At 32.9% G+C, this 23,131-nt stretch overlaps 1 protein-coding gene across 1 annotated transcript; it reads right to left on the reverse strand.

The window, feature by feature from the left end:
* Positions 1-2,349: 2,349 nt before the first annotated feature.
* Positions 2,350-6,263, reverse strand: LOC107480144 (calcium-dependent protein kinase SK5). The gene is made up of 7 exons (XM_016100284.3): positions 5,467-6,263; positions 5,049-5,192; positions 4,792-4,944; positions 4,538-4,653; positions 3,320-3,487; positions 2,952-3,176; positions 2,350-2,742 (listed from the first exon to the last, which is right to left on the reverse strand). Exons 1-7 carry the CDS (start codon positions 6,011-6,013, stop codon positions 2,590-2,592), a joined length of 1,506 nt encoding a protein of 501 aa, XP_015955770.1. The 5' UTR covers positions 6,014-6,263; the 3' UTR covers positions 2,350-2,589.
* Positions 6,264-23,131: the final 16,868 nt, after the last annotated feature.

The following is a 23,131-nucleotide window of genomic DNA, read 5'->3' on the forward strand; positions in this document are numbered from 1 at the left end:
TGGCATCTTTTCAATGTGGCATATATCTCTGTAAACATCGAATAGAGAGACTCGTAATGGAGTATACGAGTGATACCTTTGAGGTCTTTTGAAACTACCATCTTCTTTCTACATTGCTATGGGCATCCTTAGTTAGCTGGTCTCCTCCATGTTGATATACTTCTAAGCTCATTCCTGAACCTCATATAAGAAAGTCGAGTGTCTTTTTAATATAGACTATAAGAAGGGTCCCTCTCTGAGCCATTAACAAGTCCCATAATAGTTGCTTCAGTAGGCAAATTTTGAATTTTCAAACATGCTTTGTTGAACCTTTCCATGTAAACCTAAGGGATTATCTGCCCTCTTGCTTGACACCCAAGAGACTCGGTGCATGCTTGGCTTTATTTTTTTTTATGAAAAATCGGGTAAGAAAGCTTTTTTTTCCAAGTCATCAAAAACAAATGATCGACCTGGATGGAAGACTGTAAAACCACTTTATGGTCACCTTAATTAATGTAGTTGGAATGCCTTGCATCTCATTGTGTCATATGCATCTGCCAGGTACATACAACTTTTAAAATTGCTCAAATGATGTCGAAGGTCTGTAGTGCCATCATAAAGATCCATATCTGGGCTTCGAAACTCTGGCCCACATGATTTCTTCTGAGAAAGGATCGTCATTCCTTGGAGGAGTAGTATCCCGTTCAGTGCGAGATTTTCTACTCTTGAGCTCAGACTCCAACCTTTCTAATTTTTCTTCGAGTTCGCTTCGTCTTCATATTTCTCTCTGTAGGAACCGTTCAAACTCATGCTGTCACTCTAATTCGATCTCAGGCTATTCTAACTAACATTGATATTCGTGAACCAGTCCCATGATTTTTATAGCCTCTCTGTTTCCTAATCCTTCAAGTATGTGAACTTGAGATCCCAACCTTGGTCCTCCTAAGTCGCTTCTTCCTCCATTGTTAGCCAGACCTTTACCCCTTTCTGAATGTTGGGGTATATAGAGAGCTCAATCGTTGTTTAAACATTCCCCATTATGGGATTCTAAATCAGAGGTTGTTCATCCGTCTTCCGGTTGTTCTTTTGCCATGGTTTCGTGCTGACTTCTAGGTTCTCGAAAACGAAGCCAGTGTTCCTAGAATTACTTGAAACTGATGTAAGTGTTAGCTGAATGTGAAGTCCAAACTTCTTTTGGTGAAGGTCCCAACATCTTTCTCAATGAGGCAAAGTCGTCCGAGGTCTTTGATGGTAAATGGGAGATAGTACTTATAAGTTTCTCTGATACTTAAGTTAACAAAGGGTTTTAGATAAATTTTTTATGAATTAGGGCTGAGAAATACCTGTATATAATGGGGTATTTATAAAGTAAGAGTGATAGTCTCGCTATCATTCTATAACTTATCCACCTATAATAATGGATGGTTACTTCTCTTTTGTTTAAAGGTTGTTGAGATCCCATATTTAAAATAGTAAAGGCATTTATTGGGATGCACATTACAGTTAAGATTCTATATGCAACTCGAGCCTATCAAGTCATGTAAGTTGGTGTAATAGATCTAAACTCTTGAATTTTATAAGTTGAGTCTTATTCACTTTAGCCTGGCTTTAATATTAGGATAGTTAGTACTTAGTAAGGTCTTCATGGTAGATTGAGGGTTTTAGAATATATTTGATTTGTATTTTTTATTTTTAGTATTTTTTATTTTTTAAAGAAAACAAAATAATTAAAACGATAGAATTTTATTTTTTATTTTTACTTCGTTTTTTATAAAATTTTAAAAATAAAAAATACTGAAAAAGAAAAATAAAAAATAAAAATGTAAACCAAATATAGTTTCCAAACATTTGTGCATTACACATGCAAGCTCCATAATTTTCTCTTTCTTTTCTCATTACATGGATTACGGCCAACGGGCACGTGAAAGAGGAAAAAAAAAAAGAAAAAGAAAAAAGAGTAAAAGAAGAAGAAAGATTCCATTATGTTTTCGTTGAAAATTAGTAAAAGTAGCTGTCCCACATGATTTGGAAGAAAGCTATTAGAGATTCTTAAGTGACATCCCACAGAATGATGAATGCTATGACTAAGAGCAAAAAGAAGAAAACGACTTTAACTAAACATCTATCCTTCCGACACTCATCCCGTCTTCACCGTTATCCATGGAGGATCGGATCAAATAATATCAGAGAAAAATCTCAATTCATAATTTCAATTATGCTATTACCATACGTAGTAGTAGAATAATATAATGAACTGATATTAAATGTTCATATAATAACATTTAATTCACAAAATATTATGAACCCTCTTCTTTTTCTTTTTATAAAAGTAAAAGAACCCACTTTAATATGTACACAAGTTATCAGAACTTAGAATAATAAAAAATACTATTGAAACGATTGAGATTTGAGGCAGCATCTATAACGTCCGCAAAGCATACACCTAAGTATCTTCTGTTCTTTGGATGGGCCATTTTAAAAAAACTTCTTAAAAATATGAGTCTACTAATATAATAGTAAATATGCAAGAATTGGTCAGAAGGCACCAAATTATGCTTGTGTCAATTTTTATATATATATATTCTTTTTTTTTTGTCAACAAATAAAATATTAAAGGTGACCATCAATATCTTGATTGGCTCCATTGCTTACTAATCCAAAAGCATCTCTAAAATTGAGTGTTTTTCTCATGGTTCTCCTTCCTATCCCTCCATTCCCCTTTCTCATCATCGCAGCAAATTCCCCATAATCTATTTGTCCATCCTGCATCCACCACAAAAACCAAACAAGTTAAGTTGGTATGACAAATACTAGTATGTTCTTGCCAAATCTTTGTTCATAATAATTAAAAGCATATTTAAAATTATAAATAGATGTAAATATTCTTGGAGCATGCACTATACATGCTGATTATGATGATGAAGCTAGCATAACAAAAGAGGAGACATCGTAAGAAAGAAAACAACACTTACATTGTCTTGATCTATTTCTTTGATCATGTCATCAATATGTATGTCATCTAAACCAAAGTCCTTACAAGCTTGTTGAATCTCATCAATGGTTATGTAGCCACTACCATCTTTGTCAAAATACGAGAACGCTGACAAAAGGTTTTCCTCTCTCTCCAGCTTATTTAAATGAACAGTTGCAGCAATGAATTCGCCATAATCAATTGTCCCACTTTTATCAATATCCGCCTGTCACAGTCAAAATAATAAGATATTCTATGCGCAAATTCAAAATTTGAAGGCAAAGACGAAGAAAGATCATATCATCAAAATGGAGTAAACTACAAATTAATCCAAAGATAAAAGTATACAAAATAAATATTTTAGCTTACTGCATCCATCAGATCCTTGATTTCAGACTCCATAAGTTCGGATCCTACTCGCTTTAAGCCTTCCTTTAACTCATCAAATGTTATGGTTCCGCTGCTGTCTGTGTCAATCATCTTGAATAACTCTTTAAGGCCGCCGATTTCTTCCTCAGAAAGCCGCTCGGCAATAACCTAGGAAGGACCAAGCAAAGCTGTTAAACTGTTTGGTATTGGGATTAGATAAGCAGAAATGACTTTAACTTCCCAGCCATGATCCCATGACTCATGTTAGCTTCCCAACATTTTTATTCAATTACTTAGCAACAACCAAAATTTGCATGAGAAGAATAAGTTCAAGTTCCTGCAGATTTGGACCAGAGCAAGCCCTGTCTTCCAATTTTTGGACTCGTGAATAAAAAGTAATGTAAAAAATTATATGAAATCAGGTTGTCCCATAGTCCACATCCAATACTCATACCAGACAGAATTCACAAGTGAGAACCAAAATTAAGAAATGAAAATCCAAAAGGGCATGTATTACAGGCTTATAAAAAATTCAGTAAACAATATCTAGACTCTTTGAAGGCTTTGAACTTTGAAGTGAAGAACAGCTTCTCTATCTATGAAATGGATCTAATTGATGAAAGCTGTCAAGAAAATCATTAGGATAAAATACGATTTTTCCAGTCCAAACATGTTGAATTTTCAATTTCCAATGCATCTAATCCTTGTATTAGAAAATATCTTTAAAAACTTAATGCTGCAGCCAACTTATGTATCATTTGAAAAATGAGTATCACATTCCTTGAACTTAAAGGGTAGGTAAGGCCGTAAGGGATAGCTGTCTTTCTAGAAATTTAATCCCTGATGGCGGGCATCTTCCTTTCCAGCAGGCACAAAATGCCCATATACTGATCTAAGAAACCCCCTACAGCCATGTGAGACATTCATGTATAATGCTCAAAATAAGAATAGCAAGATTCTCTGGCATCTTGCTTAGGAATCGAGAAACTTTTTTATGGGTCTTTTTCAAAAGAATTCATTTAATATGACAATAACAGCCTTTCAGAGGACCTGAAATACCACTTTGAAATCTTCTTAACCCAGTATCAAATTTTTTTCCTTAAAAAAACACCCATTTTTTTTTTGTTATATTAGAAAAGCAGATGACTGGGGTATTCGTAGTGATTATTAGAACAAAGAACTCATCTAGACTTAGGAAAAGGTACACAGAAGCCTTACACGCAAAGCCATCTTTTTCAGCTTATTCATTGCAGAGAATTGCTTCAGTCTAGACAAAACTGCAGAGTCAAGAGGTTTATCTGGTGCAATGTTGTCATCAACAATCCATGGGTGGCCTGAAACAAAGAAGAATGGTAGTTTCACAGACTTGTAATATGTATAAATCTTAACAGCTGTTAACCTATTTGAAATACTAGTGCTGAAAAACTCAGCATGCTTTGGAAACGGTTCACCATAAAATTTACTAGACTTACGAAGTACTTCATGTGCTGTGAGCCTGGTTTTTGGATTTTGATCAAGCATTTTCCGAATTAGATCCTTGGCGCTGTCCGAAATGGTAGGCCAGGGCTCAGACTGAAAATCAATTCTTCCTAGTAAAATCTGTCGGAAGATCCCAGGTTCAGTTTCTGAAGGTGAAATTTTCAGAACAATATTAGCAAATGATAAAAGGAGAAACAATGAAGAAAAAAGCTGAATCCTGATGCTCCCAAATTGATATGCATATACCTACCAGCCCAAAATGGTGGCACCCCACTTAATAAGATGTACAAAATAACCCCTGCACTCCACACATCTGATTCTGGTCCATAGTGCTTGCGCAAGACCTCTGGTGCAACATAGTATGGGCTCCCAACAACATCACAAAACGATTCACCTGAAAACTTATATCACTTCATCAGGCATGAGAGGTAGAGCATATTCAAATCATAGCAATAAGACAAGATTGCATATCTATGATTTGTTAAACAAATAAACCCAAACTTGCATCAGATAGAAAGCCAAAAGATTTGATGTCTGTAGACACCAGATTCATTGGACAGAGCAACTACAGCCAAGAACATAACCAGATTCACCCGAATTCATCCAATTGAGAACACAGAAATAATTACTAGCCAAATGTTTAGAAAAGATAAGACAAGAGAACCCACCAGGCTTATAGAAGACAGACAATCCAAAATCTGTGGCTTTAAGCTTAGCATCTTCGTCAACGCTATCGAACAAGAAATTCTCAGGCTTGAGGTCCCTATGCATGACCCCAAGAGAGTGGCAAGATTCAACAACCTCAACAATGGTCTTGATAAGCTTTGCTGCTTGTCTCTCACTGTAGTGACCCTTGTGAACGATCCTATCGAAGAGCTCGCCGCCTTCACAGAGCTCCATAACGAGATGAACGGCAAGGCTGTCCTCGAAGGTGCCATGGATTCGAACCACGTTGGGGTGTTCTGAAAGATGGTGCATTATCTGAATCTCTCTCCAAACGTCGTCGTAGTCTTCTTTGCAGAAGAGCTTGCGCTTTGGGATGGACTTGCAGGCGAAGATGCGACCCGTGGACTTTTCAGTGCAGTGGAAGGTTGTTCCGAATTGACCTTGACCCAGTTTTCTTCCAAGCGCGTACAGTTCCGTCAGCCTCGGGGTTCGGTGTGGGAGAACCCACGCTGGCTTCAACGGTGCCGCTGTGCTTCCCGCTTTCGACATTGCCTGATCTGGAACACGCACACACACAGAAGAAAGCGATGAACTTTAATCGATTCTGTGTCACAGATAGTTTTCGTTTCCGTACTGTTATTATTACTGTGCAGTGTTTATCTATTTGACTCAGACTAAGATGAAGAAGAAGAACAAGTGAAGAAATGGGTGAGCGGTGAGCATGTTTATTGTGTTTTCTCTCTCTTGCGCTTCCGCAGACACCATGTTTTTTTCCCTTTTTGGCTCATTCTTTCTTTCTCTCTCTTGATAAAATAAGAAAAAAAGTTATGAATGCCATAGGTAAATATTATTTTTAATAAATTATTGATGCACTGAAATCAAATGTTAACATTAAGATTATATTTCTAATTAATCTCATCAATTTCCATTGTATTGGATGGCTAGTACTATTTGCTAATAAAATAGAGCACCACTTTTAATAGCGTATTTCAATGTTTAGTTTTAATTTAGATGGAATTTAATTTTGAACTCACTATATGCTATAAAATATTTAACATGAATAAAATCTGAGCTTTAAGATTTTTAATTGCTGTTCATTGAATTGGTCAAATACGAGTTGTAGACTTTTGGAATTTCCTCAAATGAAATTATACCCTGCTTCTCTGCTCTACCACTTGTGTTTCGTGTCTATTTCTATGGGCTCTACTTTGAAAGTTTGGTGTGGACAAATAATTCATTGATGATGTGTTTCGGATAAACCTCTCTCCATCTCTTCGTCCACTTGAAAGTTGAAACCTTCAAAAAAACTAAATAAAAAAGTAAAAACTTATAAAAATACTTTATACACTTATACAAGTTTATATATGGTAATACCTTGAATTTCCATTTAACTTTTAAACAAATTTTAATATTAAAATTTTAAATGAATAAATCAATTTTATCAAAATTATATCAAATCAAATAATTTTAGGATTTAAATTTTACTTTGATTTTATATTTTACATATTTAATTTATTTTTTTAATTTTATGTAAAAATTTCAATTTTTCCTATCTTGCTATATATCTCTCTACCTTCCGTAAATCCGTAACATTAACATAGCAATGTCATCTTGCCTAGTCTTGGAGTCATTCACTCATTCGACTTATTATGAGAAATGTCGTTATATAGACCCATTCTTTTTAATCTAATCTTATAAATAATTATTTTAATTAAATTGTATATGAAGGATGAATCATGCGATGGAATTGGCCACATATCCTGTTGAATGAATACAAAAGCCTGAGTCAGATACTGTCTTTTGATTTTATTTGTTTATTTGTTGATTCCTTTTGTTAGACTTGTATTTTGAATTGTAGTGGGTTTCTCATAGAGACAATAATTAGTTAATAGTGGAACAGTTAATATTTTGTATTGATAGTTGAAGCTGGTGGAATAATTTGATAGATTGATTAAATTATTAATTTTTAACTATTAATTTCATTAACTGTACCTGTATTTCTATCTTAGTTAAATACTGCACTGTTTAGTGATTTGCGGGCTTAGTCACGTGCTATTCAGTACTATACCATAATCGCTATGCAATTTAGCAATTAAGTTCAAAGAAAGTGACCAAACAAATACTATGATTTCTTTTTGTTCTTTTATTTTTCTCCCCACCACATGCATGGACAAAGATAAAGAATTGACCGTACGTATGACCAATAACAATACGGTTTTCCAGTTAAAATATGCATAATGGGAATTTTTTGCATAATCCCTCATGGAAAACTAATAGAATAAAAGAAATTTCAAGCACGTGGGTACACCTTTCTGCTATGGTATTAGTAGCAGGAATCGATAATTGAAGAACATGATTTATTGGAACCGATGAAGGTGACACATTCAGTTAGTATTCAGGAATGAGTGAATGAATGATCCCTTCTTAAGAAATGAGATTTGTTAATAAGATATTTTTAAGAAAGAAAAGACTGATCGTTATGATTCAATTTAAAAAAAAAATTGTAAAATTGAATATTACAAAGTATTTGTTTAATAACATTTACTATCTTCAAATTCATTAAATCAATCAAAATGAATTTGTGGATAAATATATATTGATTAATTTATTTCTAATATGTATTTAATATTTTAATATATATTTTATATAAATAATTAATTTGATAATTAATTATTTATGTTTGTTTAATGTTTATATATTATATAATATTAATTTTGCATGAATATCTATTTTTTTGGTAGAAGTAGATTTTCTCATTTTTTTAATTGTTTAATAAAGTATGATCTTTTATTTTACATATTTTAAATAATGAGTTGTCGTAAGAGTGAATTGGCTATTTGATCAACGCAAGTTAGTTGCATTAATATTTACTAACAAAAATCATTTTTATTATACGCAGTGTGTACACGCGTGCTTCACTAACGCAAATATATTATTTTTCTTTTTGTGTTCCTTCTTTTTTATTGTGTTCTTTCTTTTTCTCTTCGCATTCCTCTTTTTTCGTCACATTCCTTCTTCTTCTTCGCGTATTTTTTCTCCATCGTCATTCTTTTATTGCTGCAGTTTTTCTTTTCCTCTTTTTTTTCCTTCTAATTTTGCATCATTGATTTTTCTTCTTTTTTTTAACTTTATTCCTCTTAAAAGAGTAAAACAAGAAGAATTATGAGAAAATGAAATAAGAAGAAGAATATGAAAAAGAAGAAGCAGTCGAAGAGGAGGAGGAAAAAGAGGAAGAGTTTTGAATTATGCAGAACTTATCAAAATAAATATACATCAAAATTTCTTAACGGTAACACATAAATTTCTTAGTTTTTACATAAAAATTTTGCTACAAAAGCATAAAAATGTCTTCTTTAATGTTGCATTTTTTTCTTCTTTTATTCCTTATATCTTTCTTTCTTTTAGTTGAATGAATATAGGTTCATCCTCTTTTTAATAATTTTGTAGCATTATGTATTTTTTCTTCTTTGATTTTTTTGTTTTTATTCTTGTTAAAAGAGTAAAACAAAAAACTTGAGAAGGTAAAACAAAAAGGAAAAGATGAATAAGAAAAAAAAGAAGATGATGATGATGAAAAAGAAGAAGAAGCAACACAAGATGAGGAGGAGGAAGAGAAAGAGGAAGAGTTTTGAATTATGCAAAACTTATCAAAATAAAAATACACCAAAATTTCTTAATAAAATACATAAATTTCTTAATTTTGATACCGAAATTTTGCTACAAAAGTACAAAAATATCTTTTTTAATGCTGCATTTTTTTCTTCTTTTTTTCTTATATCTTTCTTTCTTTCTTTTAGTTGAATGAATGTAGGTTCATCATTTTCTAGTAATTTTATATCATCTTATGTTATTTTACTTTGTTTGATTTTTTGTTTTTATTCTTGTTAAGAGAGTAAAATAAGAAACTTGATAATGTAAAATAAGAAAGAAAAGATGTAACACCCTACCACACAGAATCTTATGCTTAAGTCATAAGACAGAGGTGGTGAGGTATTACAACCTCTAAAAGTAAAATATATATATGTATAATACTTGAAAGAATATAATATACGAGGAGTCTTGAAGGCTAAGTAAAACAAAATCGCAAAAATTAAAAGCGCAATGCTCAAGAATAAGGATTACTTACGTACAAAGAAAACTAAGGTTCATAATATATATCATGAGAATAGAGGGTCAAGAGTACAAAATAGCAAGCTCCTAACTCAACCTGTGAAACTAAGACTGGCCGGAGAATATTTACAAACATATATATATCAAACCCATAACCCAGAATATACATAAGACACCCTAGTTCTCCATATTCCTCTAAGAGGCACAAAATAAAACAAGTCATTAGGAGAGTTCTATACATATGGTCATATATAAACAGTACACAAAATAATGTCCCAAAAGATTCACTTTGCTGCAGAGAACTCCAGACGCCTAGTGAGGTGCCTCTCGACCTGCATTTGAAAAACACAAATATCTGTATAGAATGAGAACCGGGGGTTCTCAGCATAGTAAAGGTGTCACATACATAAGATATAAGGTATTGGGAAATCCAAAGGCAATCCTAGAATGCCGACACTCAAATTATAAATCTTAAAGAACTAAAACAGAAACTATAAAATCAGGGTGGTTCTCTAAGGTTCTTAAACTTAACCAAATTCTAACTAAAATCCTCAACTATTTATCCTTCCTCCACCGTCCTCCAAAACACTAGTAGATCCACATAGACAAACAATCAGACAAAGCAAACACAAGTAGAATACAGATATAGCAGGTAGCAAATATAGCAGGTAAGCATAATAATCACATAGGCAAGCCCAATTAATGCACAATCAAACAAAGCACACATATGCATATGATGTATGTCTATCCTACTGGCCGTGAGCTCACGTGTCGGTTACTTTGCCAGAACCTGACACACCCAATAGCTAACCCGGATATCATCTCTCTGACATGCCTCTACACTCTTGGGATATAATGCCTGTCACACTCTCGGGATATAGTGTCTGTCACACTCATGGGATATAGTGTCCGTCGCATTTTCTGGGATAAAGTGTTCCCACACTCTTGGGATATAGCATCCGCCACGCTCTCGAGATATAGTACCTGTCACACTCATGGGATATAGTGCCTGACACACTTTCCAGGGTAAGGTGCTCCCACACTCTTGGGATATAGCGCCCGCTATGCTCTCGGGATATAGTGTCGTCATACTCATGGTATATAGTGTCCGGCACACCTTACAACAGAGAGAAACCCAACATAATCATCATCATCAACCATCCCAATCAAAGTTTAGTTATCATATCCATTCATAATCATTATGGCCAAATATTCTTCAATTACATAACACTTTCACATTTCTCAACCATGATTCATCGTATTTTCAAGCTTTCTTCTCTTCCAAGCTACCATTCCTTCCTAACTTCACCTAATCACTAAGCATACAACTAAGGTTTAGGGGCTAAAAGAGTAAAAATAGAGTTCTAGAGGTTTAAAATGATATTTTAAAACACAAAACTCACATTGCTGATTTCAGGGGCCACACGTACGCGTGTGCGTATTTTTCTTGCTCGCGTACGCATGCACTTTGCTTGTGTACGCGAGATGCCCAACCCAAAGGGTTGGTCACGTCGCGTGTAGGTGGTCGCGTACGCAAGATATGCAGAGTGGCAAAAATGCTGAATGCTGCAGAATTTCAGTTTTGTACTCCGAACTTCCGACGAGCATAACATTTTCGTTTTAAAATATTTTTCATTCGTTCTTCGAACAGCGTAAACTTCACGAACCCAATTTTCATATGAAATAAGTTTGAAATAATTTAGGGGTCCGAAAGCCGAGTTATGACTCACCAAAGTTCGACCAAAAATCAGTTTTCACAAAAGTTCTTAAACCTCTATTTTCACCAAAATCAAACTCAATACCAACACTCCACTCATACAACTAGTACCACAACATGCCATTTACAGCACCACAATCTCCACATCCTACCACAATCAACCATATCTCAATATTACACAATCTTATATATAATTTTTCAATTAACTAACAAGATCATCAATAATTCATCACACACACACACACACACACACACACACACACACACACATATTCATTCTTTAACACCCTGTCAATCATCGTTAAATCACATCTAGTATTCTATTTTCATCACCATCATCAATCACTAAACCAATGCTCAACCTATTTTCATCATAAACAATAATCACCAACAAATACTCAATCCATATCAACAATTAACATCAAAGGTACTAAGTATTTAACATACTCATCCATTTTCACCTATCCTATGGTAATCTAGCCTAAGTTTTTACAAGACATTATATATTAAATACGAGAAACCAAAATCATACTTTAGCCGATTTCTCCCTTAAGCCAAAAACACTCAAATTGACGAGGTCACATGTCTCCAATACCGAAACCTCAATATCTAAGGCTCAAAGAAGCTTCTAATCTCTTCAAATGAGTTCCAATCTCACCTATATACTACCTAACATATATTATCACATTTATATACCAAATATCAATACTTAACACATATACTCAAGGGATTTACTAGGTTTTGGGGGGTTTCTCACCTTCATCGTGTCTCAAGCTAACAAAAATTTGCTAATTCCTCAAGCTAATCGGATTCTATAGCATCAAAATTCAAAGATATCAATACCTCACAACATGAAGATTTTTAAAATTAAGGGAAGATAAATTGACAATGAAAATGTGGCTTCCTTGACTAATGGAGTACTGAGCTTTGTAGAGCTCGTCACTACGGACTCATGGCCGTAAACGATGCGACGGTCGGAGCTCAGAGTGAAAAGATATGTGAAATTAAGTGTGAGGTTAGGTTTTGGAAACTCTCCCTTCTCCTTCCATGAGTGTGCAGCGTGAATTTTGTCTTGAGGAAGAAGAAGAACAGCTGAGCTCCTCCCTTTAAATGAGAATGGGTTGGGCCTTAGGCCCAATACGGGCTCGGATCACCACTTTTGGACCGGGATGAGAAGCGCACAAAGGAGCGAGAGCATGCATTCATTTTTCAACAAGTTTATCACATGGAATAGCTCCTTGAGACAATTCGTGAAGCAATATCACAATTGCCCAGCAAGCAGAAAAAGAATTCGATGCTGCAGATTTTCATACCGTGATACTGTACGCAACAAAATCAGCAATAGAGGCACATTTTTAGCATCTATTATTTGACAAGGTCATGGTGGAGATGGAAGAATATCAAGAGAGAAGCAAAGGAAAAAGTTTGTTAACCCACGAAGAAGCGACATTAAGCAATGTGAATAACCTTCAAAGCCTACCACGTGTCAAAACAAGGGGTCAGCCCAAGAACAGACTTGGATCAAACCTGAAAAAAAAAAGATCTCAAATGCCATGAAGAAAAATAAAAAGATATCTCCAAGCGAGGTAAAATTGACTTGCTTTTGATTAGTTAAAAATTCAATTGTTCATTTTGCTAATATACAATTAATTATGTCTTTTGTAGTTGAACCTTTTAGACTCCGGATCATCGATTCAGTCAAGCTCTTTTCTTTACAATGCACCAGATATGAATTATCCAAGAGAGGATTGTACAAGTTTTAGTTTTTATTAATGTAAATTTTTGTTCATCCATGAGCAAATTTCGGTTCACCATGGTTATAGCATGGTTAATTTTTTACTGTTGTTAGTCTTTAATGAATAGTCACTTTTTGTGAAATTCTATATTGATATATGCAGTTTTTCAATTTGTCTAGTGTATTAATTTCTAAGTTGAATAATTAGAATTTATTTTGAGAAACGGGAATTAGATGTACTGCTAGTTACATTTTCCGTGTGATTAATTAAACAAAAATTTTTAAAAAAATCTAAAAGAGTAACATAAATATTTTTAACTTATATTGGTGGAGTTTTAAAACTCTTTCTTGGATGGATTTTCAGGGTTTAGGGTTTTGGGTTTATGGTTTTAGGGGTTTAGGGTTTTTGGGTTCACGGTTCAGTATTTAGGGTTCAGGGTTTAGAGTTTAGGGTTTAAGATTTAGGGTTTAGGGTTTAGAGGTTCAAGGTTCATGGTTTAGGGGTTTAGGGTTCAGTGTTTAGGGTTTAGGGTTTAGGGTTTAGGATTAGGGATTTAGGGTTTTAAGGTTTTAGGGGTTTAGAATTTAGGGTTTAGGATTTAGGGTTCAGGTGTTTCTGAAACTGAATACTGATAGAAATATTTTTTTGTAATTAGCTCTCAGAATTTCTCTACTGTCTGTTTGTAACTTTCGGTTCGGCCAGTGTATTAATTTTGGTTCACTGTATTTTTTGGTGTTACTAATGTATTGGTAAATACACTGATTGTAATCACTGAGAACTTGGAATAAAACAGTAGCCAGACAGTTCCAAGAGATTTATAAATTAACATCTCAGATGAGTACATTGAATACATTGAAAAAAAGTATTGATATTAAGATTAGATACATAGATTAGCATTTACATTAATATTCACATATATACGTTGAAAGAAGCATTGTTTACTTTTTAAACAAGTTAAACAAAATATTGTCAAATACAACCAGTGAATCACAGTATATCCTATTTACTATCTAAATACCCAGATGTGAATTTACAATAAGGGCTAGAAAGGGCAGTAGATGGCTTTGGCAGTCTTATTGCTTCAGATTCCCAAATCACTTGCTCTCTGATTTTGTTCATTTCATGCAACAGAAGATTTGGACCATATTGGTACCTGAAGTCATCAATCTCTTCCTACATTTCAATTGAAAGAAATTAGTTACATAACAAATGAACCCAACTGAAATAAGAAAAGAAAGAAGTTTATTAATTTAAAAAGTACTTACTTGTGTCCAAACTCTATATTTATATCTCTTCCCGCTTTTGATCTTTCATAGATCAATTGTTTCGAGCCATTTCATGATGTATATTTCACAATCATAGCTAAGCAAGAATTGAGTATAATACGATTAATAGTATACAAAATAAAATACATTAAATATAGCACTATAGAAGAGAAAGATTCTTACTCTGTACGTTGACCATTCAATTGGATATACTCTGCTTCTTTTTCCAGCCCATCTTCTATTAAGGGTTCCGCCCCAGCGTAAACCCTCATCTGAGAAATTATTAATCCCTGAAAGGGACACAAAAATTAAAAAAAAAAGTATCAACATTGAATCGAACTCATTTCATGTACTAAATTATTTGAATAATTTACAAGAAAAATAACTTACAACAAATTTGTTAAGCATCACTCTTGATTTAGGTATATATTTTTTCGACTTATTGATAGGGTCAAGCACATAGAATTTCTTTTTCTTGACATCAGCAATCCACAACCACCAATGAGCTCCATTGCAAATTGGCATAAATAGTTGAATTGTGGGTAAATGATAGAATATTTCAGTGGAAACAAATAACAAAATGAGAGAATTATTGAAGAATTTTCAGAAATTACAACTTACAAATGGATACGAAGCAAGTTTTCTTTTGTTAAGAAACTGGCGGTGATGGGCATACTGCTCAATATCAAACAGGTATGCTTTGTTTGTCGTTTTATCAATGTACTCTACGCCATGTGTTCCCAACATAAAATTCTGCAAAACAAAGATCAGTTAAATCAAATTTCCACCAAACCGAACACAATTCATATGCTGAATATGACCTGAAAAATATTCAATCATGATGAAAAAAGTTTTCTTCATGGAAAAGAACTTAACACAACACATAACAATCAGGTGAATCAATATGAACATTCCCACCGAACTGAACAGCAATCAGTACAGAATAAGAAATTTAGCTTACCACAATATCCAGCGGCACAATGTATATTTGTTCTGATATCGGCGAGTTTTTATTTAGTTGAGAATTATGCTATGTATACTGACCACCTTAAGTAGAAAATTTATGATATATACTCTATAAGAGTGTTTAGAAAAATCACTAACATTAATGCAATTGGGAAAGAATTTACCGTGGCATGCACTTGTTCTTTGAGCATTAGAGACTTGAAATATTCTCTTAACCCCTCGTAAAGTGCCTCATGTTTCAAGATGAATATTGTATCATATTCGTTGCTACTATCTTTTGTCTTTTTTACATGTGTCATCCAATGATAACACTTTTTGATTAACTCCTTTGAGATTTTTATTTTTTTTCGAAGTTTTTAAAACTGCAGCAGCTGGTAAGGGTGGCTCGGAAGTTGTTGCTTCAGCAAACTTTAATGTTGTCGTCACTCCAGCATCTACCACCGTCTCTACCAGAATTTCAAGTTGTGAAACAGGCGGCTCAGAGGGATGAGTTGGTTGAGATGCTGGTAGACTTATCCCAAAGCTAAAGGATGGCATATTATCTTCCTTTTGGCTAGGTTGCTGTTCTTCTTCAACAGGACTGCTGCATTAAACATATAATAGTTCAAAAATAACCCATTAAAATTAATAAAAAGAATTTTTATGTGCAACTTACTCATCATCAGAAATTTCATAGAAGTAGTCATCTTTCAATAATTCTTCAATAACAAAACTCGTAAGAGACAACGCAGCTTTTAGCTCTATTTTCCTCAGTGAAGATATCTCGGCAACCTGCTTTTGAGGTTTCGGAGGGCAGCTGTAAGAAACAGAAGAGATAAAACTTACAATTAAAACATGTAGTGAAGTGAAATTATTGGGATTTGTATAAGCAGTGAAACTTACACATTAACATCTACTTCTTCTTCCGATTGCTGCACTGTTGCTTCTTTGCTGAGCTGGTGTTGTGGTTCCAGAGGGCTGCTGTATTAATAGATGTTGAAGTGATTTAAAATAACCCTAAATCTTGAACACACTATCTATCAAGTGATTTAAAATAACCAAATCCACTGAACTTAAATTAAGTAATACGGTGAATAATGGTAAAACTTACAATTCAGGTTCTTCTTGTTGTTTGGGAGGGCTGCTGCATTAAACAACAAATATTTCAGTAATAATTTAAAATTACCAAGCCCACAGAACCAAACAAGATTCATGTGGTGAATAAATATTTATAAACTTACTCTTTATCAGAGGTTTGTTGTGTTTGACTTTCTAGAGGGACATAGATAAATTCATCATTGATCAACTCTTCTTGAAGAGAACTTGAAAGAGACAATGGAAGAGGATTTATAAAGAATGTAAATAAGGAAGAAGTTAATGATGAATAATTAGAATTTTTTCTAAGAAACGGGAATCTGCACATTGAAAAGCTCACATTTTCAAAGGTTCAAAATGAGTCTCTTGTTGAACCTGAATGATTTGTAGGTCAGAATTGGATATAGCGTTAGTGACATTTAAACACGTTTTCCGTGAGATTAATTAAACAAAATTTGATTACCTAAATCTGATAGAGTAATATAAATATTTTTAACTTACACTCGTGGACTTTTTAAAGTCTTTCTTGGATGGATTTTCTTTTTTCTAAAATATTTTTCCATGGATTCTGGGGTATTTTTCATTAAGAAAAAGATACAAATTAAAATTAGAAACCAAGATTAAAAGCAGAGGTTTATAAACACATCAAATTCATTTTTGAAAACCACCGAACTGAAAGTAAAGAGTGCAACAAACCTGGTATTGTCTTGGGCATTTACAGATGGTGCGAAGCTTTCCTGGTCTACAAGAGTAGTTCACTTTCGAGATTTACAGTTGGCAGTCTAACCAAGATAAACAAATATTATTAATTGAATCTAGAGGAATTACAAAAGGTTCTAGCAAAAGTAAGCAAAGAAAAGAAAAGAACTTGGTATAAAAAAATTGAATCTTACGTCTGAGAGGATTCATTTTGTGCCTCTGTTGAGGCAAAGTGATCCGGAGCAATGTGTGTTGACTGAGCTCTATCATTTTTTTATCTCTTTTCTCTTATCGTCTCCAACGCTTGCCCTCTTCTTTCTGCAGCATTGTCTTTTGCTTGTTTAGTTCTGAAAGTTCATAAAATAAGTATCAATACACCTAAAACGAAAATATCAATAAAAGAAAATATGATTCAAGAAACTTACTTCTTGTCAGATTGGATTTTCTTTTTGCCACCCTTTGCAGTTGTTTTCTTTTTATTATGGATGTTTTCTCAATTTCTTTTTCTCTACAAGACAGACAAACACATCTAATTTATAACCGAGAAAAATATAAGCAAGAACAAGAAAATAACAATCAATTCAACTAAACTGACATACAGCACCGAACCAAAAACGATTAAAAGGCATAACCAAAAATTAGAAGACCACCGAACTGAAAGAAATTCATTTGCTGAACAATACTTACTGGCTTTCAGATTTGCTTGTGCTCTCTGAATCTGTCGGCACGGACTCCTTTTTTTTTGTTTTTTAACCACCTTCGATAGTTGTTTTCTTTTCTTTGTTCCGGTTTTTTCGATTTCTTCTTCTCTGCAATACATAAAAACAAGTATATAAGAACAAATTTAAGCAAATACAAGTTAAATGAAATCAACATGAACATTAAACTTACTGGTTTTCAGATTCACTTTTGCTTTTTGAATCCGTGGGAATGCTTTCAGTTTCACTTGTTGATTGTGAATTCTTCTCAACAAGCTTTTGTTTTTTAAGCACCTTCTTTTGTCTTGCTCTCTTTGCCGGTGGTGTTTTGTCGGATTCAAATTGAGATTCAGATTCGGAAAATCTTTCATCTCCCGAAGAAGAATTCAGATTGACAATTTTCTTTTTTATTTTCTTTCCTTTTTCTTTTTTATCCAACTTCCTTGTTTTTGTTTTTTCATTCTTTTTTTTCTTTTTTGTACAGAAGTCCCTAAAATAGAAACAAGGACTCAATTATTTAATGAGAAATACAATAACATCCATTTAATCAACATGAACAACCCACTTTACTGAATGATACTAATGTACTGAATAAAAGCCATAAAACATGATAATTATTTTATGATCAAAGAAATATTTTTGCATGCACAAGGACTCAATTGAACACACTAACAATCAGGTGAAGCAAAGGGAGTGAGCCCACCGAACCGAACAAGGTTCATATGGTGAACAATTGCCAGTAGGACAAATAAATTAATTATAACCTAAAACAGAAGTTTATTTAGTTAGTAGAGTATTTTAAAAGTATTTGAAACCAAATTTAGGGGGAATTTTAGTAGAGTATTTACCAATGGTTCTGTTGCTTCTCTAGAAATCTGTTCAAGCATCATTTGCTTTGTCCAATGGGCCACCCAAGGTGCTGGGGGAGCATTAGGTGCGAACGGGCGAGGGAACTTGGTTTCATGAAAGTCTATCAACATCAACACAAAAACATAGCCATCAACAGACTGTTTTCTCCCATTTCTCTTGTTTTCAACTCCTTTCATCAAGAAGTTGAGCACATGTTTTGCCCAATCCCATTCATGAATGTTGTCGACATGAAAGATCGGTGGCTTATGGATTGGGGAGGCCACACTTACTATTGTGGGCAGCAAGAAGCACTTTTGTATGAAGACAACAAAAGTCCTCTTGAATTTTTTCCGATTTTTCTCCCCTTCTACGCTCATATTCAACACATTCCTTGTCAAAGTTTCCAGGAAAATATTTTTAACGTTGTCAAATTTCTTGTCGTCTGGATTCAATTTGTTGTAATCAACCTTATCATCAAAACGATTCCCTACAGTAGCAAAAATAAGTCAAAAAGGCTCAGTTTAATTTTATGTAAACCAATGAACTAAAAATAAGCAGTAAGTGAAAAGTGCATTACCTCCGTTGGTTATGCCGAGGGCAGTTGCTACTTTTCGAGGAGTTATGTATATTCTACCCTAGAGAGTTTTCAAGCATCCTTTCTCTTCAACAAAGTGATCAATCAATTCTCTCAATAGGGCATGAGAGACATTCATTTCTGGAACATGTGCCAGGGCACCAAATCCCATTTCTTCCACGATATCTTTCTTTTCTTGAGTCATATCCCTGTACACTGTTGCCATTGTCTTTGTTTAGCATCTACAATAATGAATTTTTTGTAAGTTTTGAAATAGAATGTGAGGATATATTTATAATACAAAATAGATATTATTCAAATGAAAGCGGATAAATATATTTAATGTGCTTACGTTATAGTGTGGCTTCTCCTTCATTGTTGCCATTGTCTTATTCTGTTTTGCTGTAAGAAAAAAGTTTGGTCAATACTTCACTCAATACACTAATAAGCACAAGCATGTATATCTTAATCAAGTCAATTAAAATGCCACAGGCCACCGAAGCAAAACTCATAATCAAATATGATAAATAATAAAACAGCTAGGAAATTATTGCTACATGCTATCACAATAATATTAAACAATGAACAAAGCAAAAGGAAGCCACCGAACCGAACAAAATTCAATTGACCAAATTTAAAAATATCCACAAATTTTATTCCAAAGCCCTAGTTATACTGTAAAATTTAATCACAGTATTTCAAGAATGCTACCGAACCGAACAATGTTCATGTCAAGAATAAATCGTTTTCAACTTTTAATAAACAAGAATAGTATTTCTCCATGCAAAAGAAGTACTAAACAGAGTAACAACCAATTTTAAAGCGCTAGTTACACTATCTACTGAACTGAATGAAAACAACAATAAGTTTTATTCCAAACCCTAGTTATACTGTAGATATGCATTCATAATAGTTCGATCTACTAAACGAAGAAAATCAATTTAGTAAAGCTAAAATGCAACTAGGAGAAACGCGACATTGCAAGATTTCAAATGAACAGTGATTTTTCTCATACCTTTGGTAGTTTATGATGTTGTTTTTGTTCTTTTTTGGTTGTTCCTTGCCAAATCTTCTCGTGATTCTTCTGCAGTAGTGGTTTTCGCAGAGAACATGACTGAAGTTTGAGTGATTGAGAGAGATTCGAAGAGACAGAGCAGTTTCGTATATTTTGAAAAAGATGGAACATTTTTTTCACAATGAAGCACGAATGAAGTAGTCGTTTAGTTTGTATGGGGTGCGTGGAAGTCACGTTTATTTAATGAGATTGAAAGCGTGTTAGTTGTTTTGGGTTTGGGCCAACTTGGTTACATGGTTACATGGTTACATGGATGTGTAGTAGGCCTGTTGTTTCATTGAAGTTGGATTATTTCAATTGTTATTGAGTAGAAGATCTTAAAAGTTTATGTTGGTAAGTTTTGAGACATTTGTAATTGTTAAAAAAGTATCAATAATTCTATTCTTTATTAACAACTTTACAACCAGCTCACTATTATTAGTTTAGTTCTATTAATTATATTGAGTATACTATTATTTCAATTAAATAACTTACATGGATTTCAGATGGAAGTTTGTTATATGTTGTTAGTTAACAAGTTAAAATTAATTGGTAGGTTATATTAATTACTCTAATTAGTTAGCTTTCTATTACTATATGTGATTTTGTCTCTACTGAAAAATTATATGTCAACTGTAGAACAATTGATTCTTAATAGTTTTTTCCTTTTTGTCCAAATGAGGGTAGTAGCTTCCTTCCACGAAGAGCACTATAACTATTGAAACAAAAAAAAAAGATAAAGAGCCATATTATAAGGTGATGGAAGAAGTGACGGAGAGAGTGAAAGAAACTTTTGGAAGTAAAAAAGAGCAAAAAAGACTTAGTCTTTTTCACTTCAAAATAACTATTACATGAGTATAATTCAAGTCATTTATAGCTGATATTATTTTTCTTGTCAAAGTGATGAGGATTAATATATTTGCAAAAATTTTTTACCTTTTTTTTAACTAATCGTATATTCACTTTCTATTTATTTTATTTTATTTTTTTTAAAGGGGTTTGAGGATGTATTTAGTTTTTAGATAGGCCATGGTATAATATTTGTTAGCAATTAAGGTTTTTATTATGCTGCAAATCATGCATATAATTTGCTGCACAGTATCTGTGGCTTCATCTTATCTACTTCTCACCTTTTATCATTTTCATTTTCTAGATGTGTTTTTGCCCGTGTATTTGCACTGGATCACTGCATAGCTCTTTGATGAATTCTTATATCTCTAGGTGGGTAAACCAATCATTTGGGCATGCTGATGTTATAGAGGTGAGACATGAATTGTTTGGATCTCACAGTTGGTTAATAAATCTGATTGTGTTTTATATTCTTCCTTTGCTCCAGTTTTATTTGTATTCCATTTTAATCTGTCTTCTTATCTGGCCAGCTTACATGCGGAATCTGTTTCAAAAGTCATCCACATGCTAACATAGAGATGGCTTCTTGTGGTAAGATAAAAAAGAAATATTTTTTCTTATTATTTGCAGTTGAAATCTACATTATATATATTGACTTTGTATGATGCCATTATGTTTCAAAATTCTTTGCATCTTGAATTAACTTTTAGTTATACCTAAAGCTTGTTTGGAAATCATTTAATATGCGAAAACAATTCTATTCCTTTCAAGAAATAATTTGTTTCTATTTAAAACTCAATTTCATTGTTTGGAATAACTTTAATATGGTAAAATAATGGAATTCAATTCTTTTGTTTGGAATGACTTTTATATGAATCAAGTTTTCTTCTTTTATGATTTTATCCTTGGCAAAATTATTTTATTAATTGTAAATGGGTATATTTTTTACATTTGACAAATCAAGTTACGGATTGATTCAGAATTTTGAAGCAAAGGAAAATTTTATTAATAACAATGAAGAACAGAGCTATGAAGTTTATATTATAAAAAAATCCTCTGTTAATTTTTTTCATTAGCAACATAATTTAAATCGTAATTTATTTCTAAAACACTCTTATAATATCCTTTGATTCTATAACTTGCTCCTTCTTTCTATTCAAATGTTAATAAAAACTCATTCTTCAATCATTAATTTTAGATCTTGCTCTTTTTTTTACTCAAATGTTAATAAAAATTCATACTCTAACTGACATAACTTCACAACTTTTTTTCAACCATTTTACAACCAAACTTCATCTTTTTTTTCCTTCAACTTCAACATACTTCTTATTTCGTATTGTTTGGTAGCTTCATCACTTTAAGAGATGAGTTCTTTTCCCAATCTTTTTCCACATAACTTTTTTAAATCATCTAAAAAAATATAATATATATATTACATAACTAAATTATTCATATATGACATGCTATAACAATCATGCATGAAGAAGAAATAAACGCAAATTTAAAGAGATATTTTACTAAGAATTTCAAAATATAAGTATTTGAAATAAAAAATAGATATAAACTGAAATATTATGCAATATTCAAACTTTTTAGATTTTTTATAGAACTAAAGATTAGTTTGAGCTCTTACTGTTTACTTTATAAAAGGAAACACATTTGCAGGCTTGGTCACATTTACTTTGCTTTCTGTTATGTGCTTTTTGTCCATACTATCAATAGATTTAAACTGTCATTGTGGTTGCTGGATTCAACATGAAAGACTATATATTGCATGAATGAAAAAAATATATATACAAACTAGAGTGCTTAAGGTGTTTCCTATTTGATTGTTTGTACCTGATTAGAAAATATGTTAATTTCATGCATGCAATGATTGTTATCGTGACAAATTTATCAATGATTAAAAACTCTGCAAATTTTTATTAGGTTTTGGGTGAATGGAATGGTTGAAAAGGTTATTGGTATAAATACAAATATTTATTGTCTTGCTTTTTGCAAAACTGTGTGCTAGACTCAAAACTACTCATTATGATAGTTTCTATCTCTGACATTATGATAGATGCTTTTCACGTT

Source organism: Arachis duranensis, chromosome 3 (genome assembly GCF_000817695.3).
Source record: "Arachis duranensis cultivar V14167 chromosome 3, aradu.V14167.gnm2.J7QH, whole genome shotgun sequence".
Lineage (NCBI taxonomy): Eukaryota > Viridiplantae > Streptophyta > Magnoliopsida > Fabales > Fabaceae > Arachis > Arachis duranensis.

Excerpts from the sequence above, each read along its gene's own strand:
- LOC107480144 (XM_016100284.3), bottom strand. The coding sequence starts at position 6,013 with ATGTCGAAAGCGGGAAGCACAGCGGCACCGTTGAAGCCAGCGTGGGTT. Across the intron at positions 4,654-4,791 it reads CACAGCACATGAAGTACTTC|GCCACCCATGGATTGTTGAT; the intron begins GTAAGTCTAGTA and ends TCTTTGTTTCAG. Across the intron at positions 3,177-3,319 it reads TCAAGGATCTGATGGATGCA|GCGGATATTGATAAAAGTGG; the intron begins GTAAGCTAAAAT and ends TGACTGTGACAG.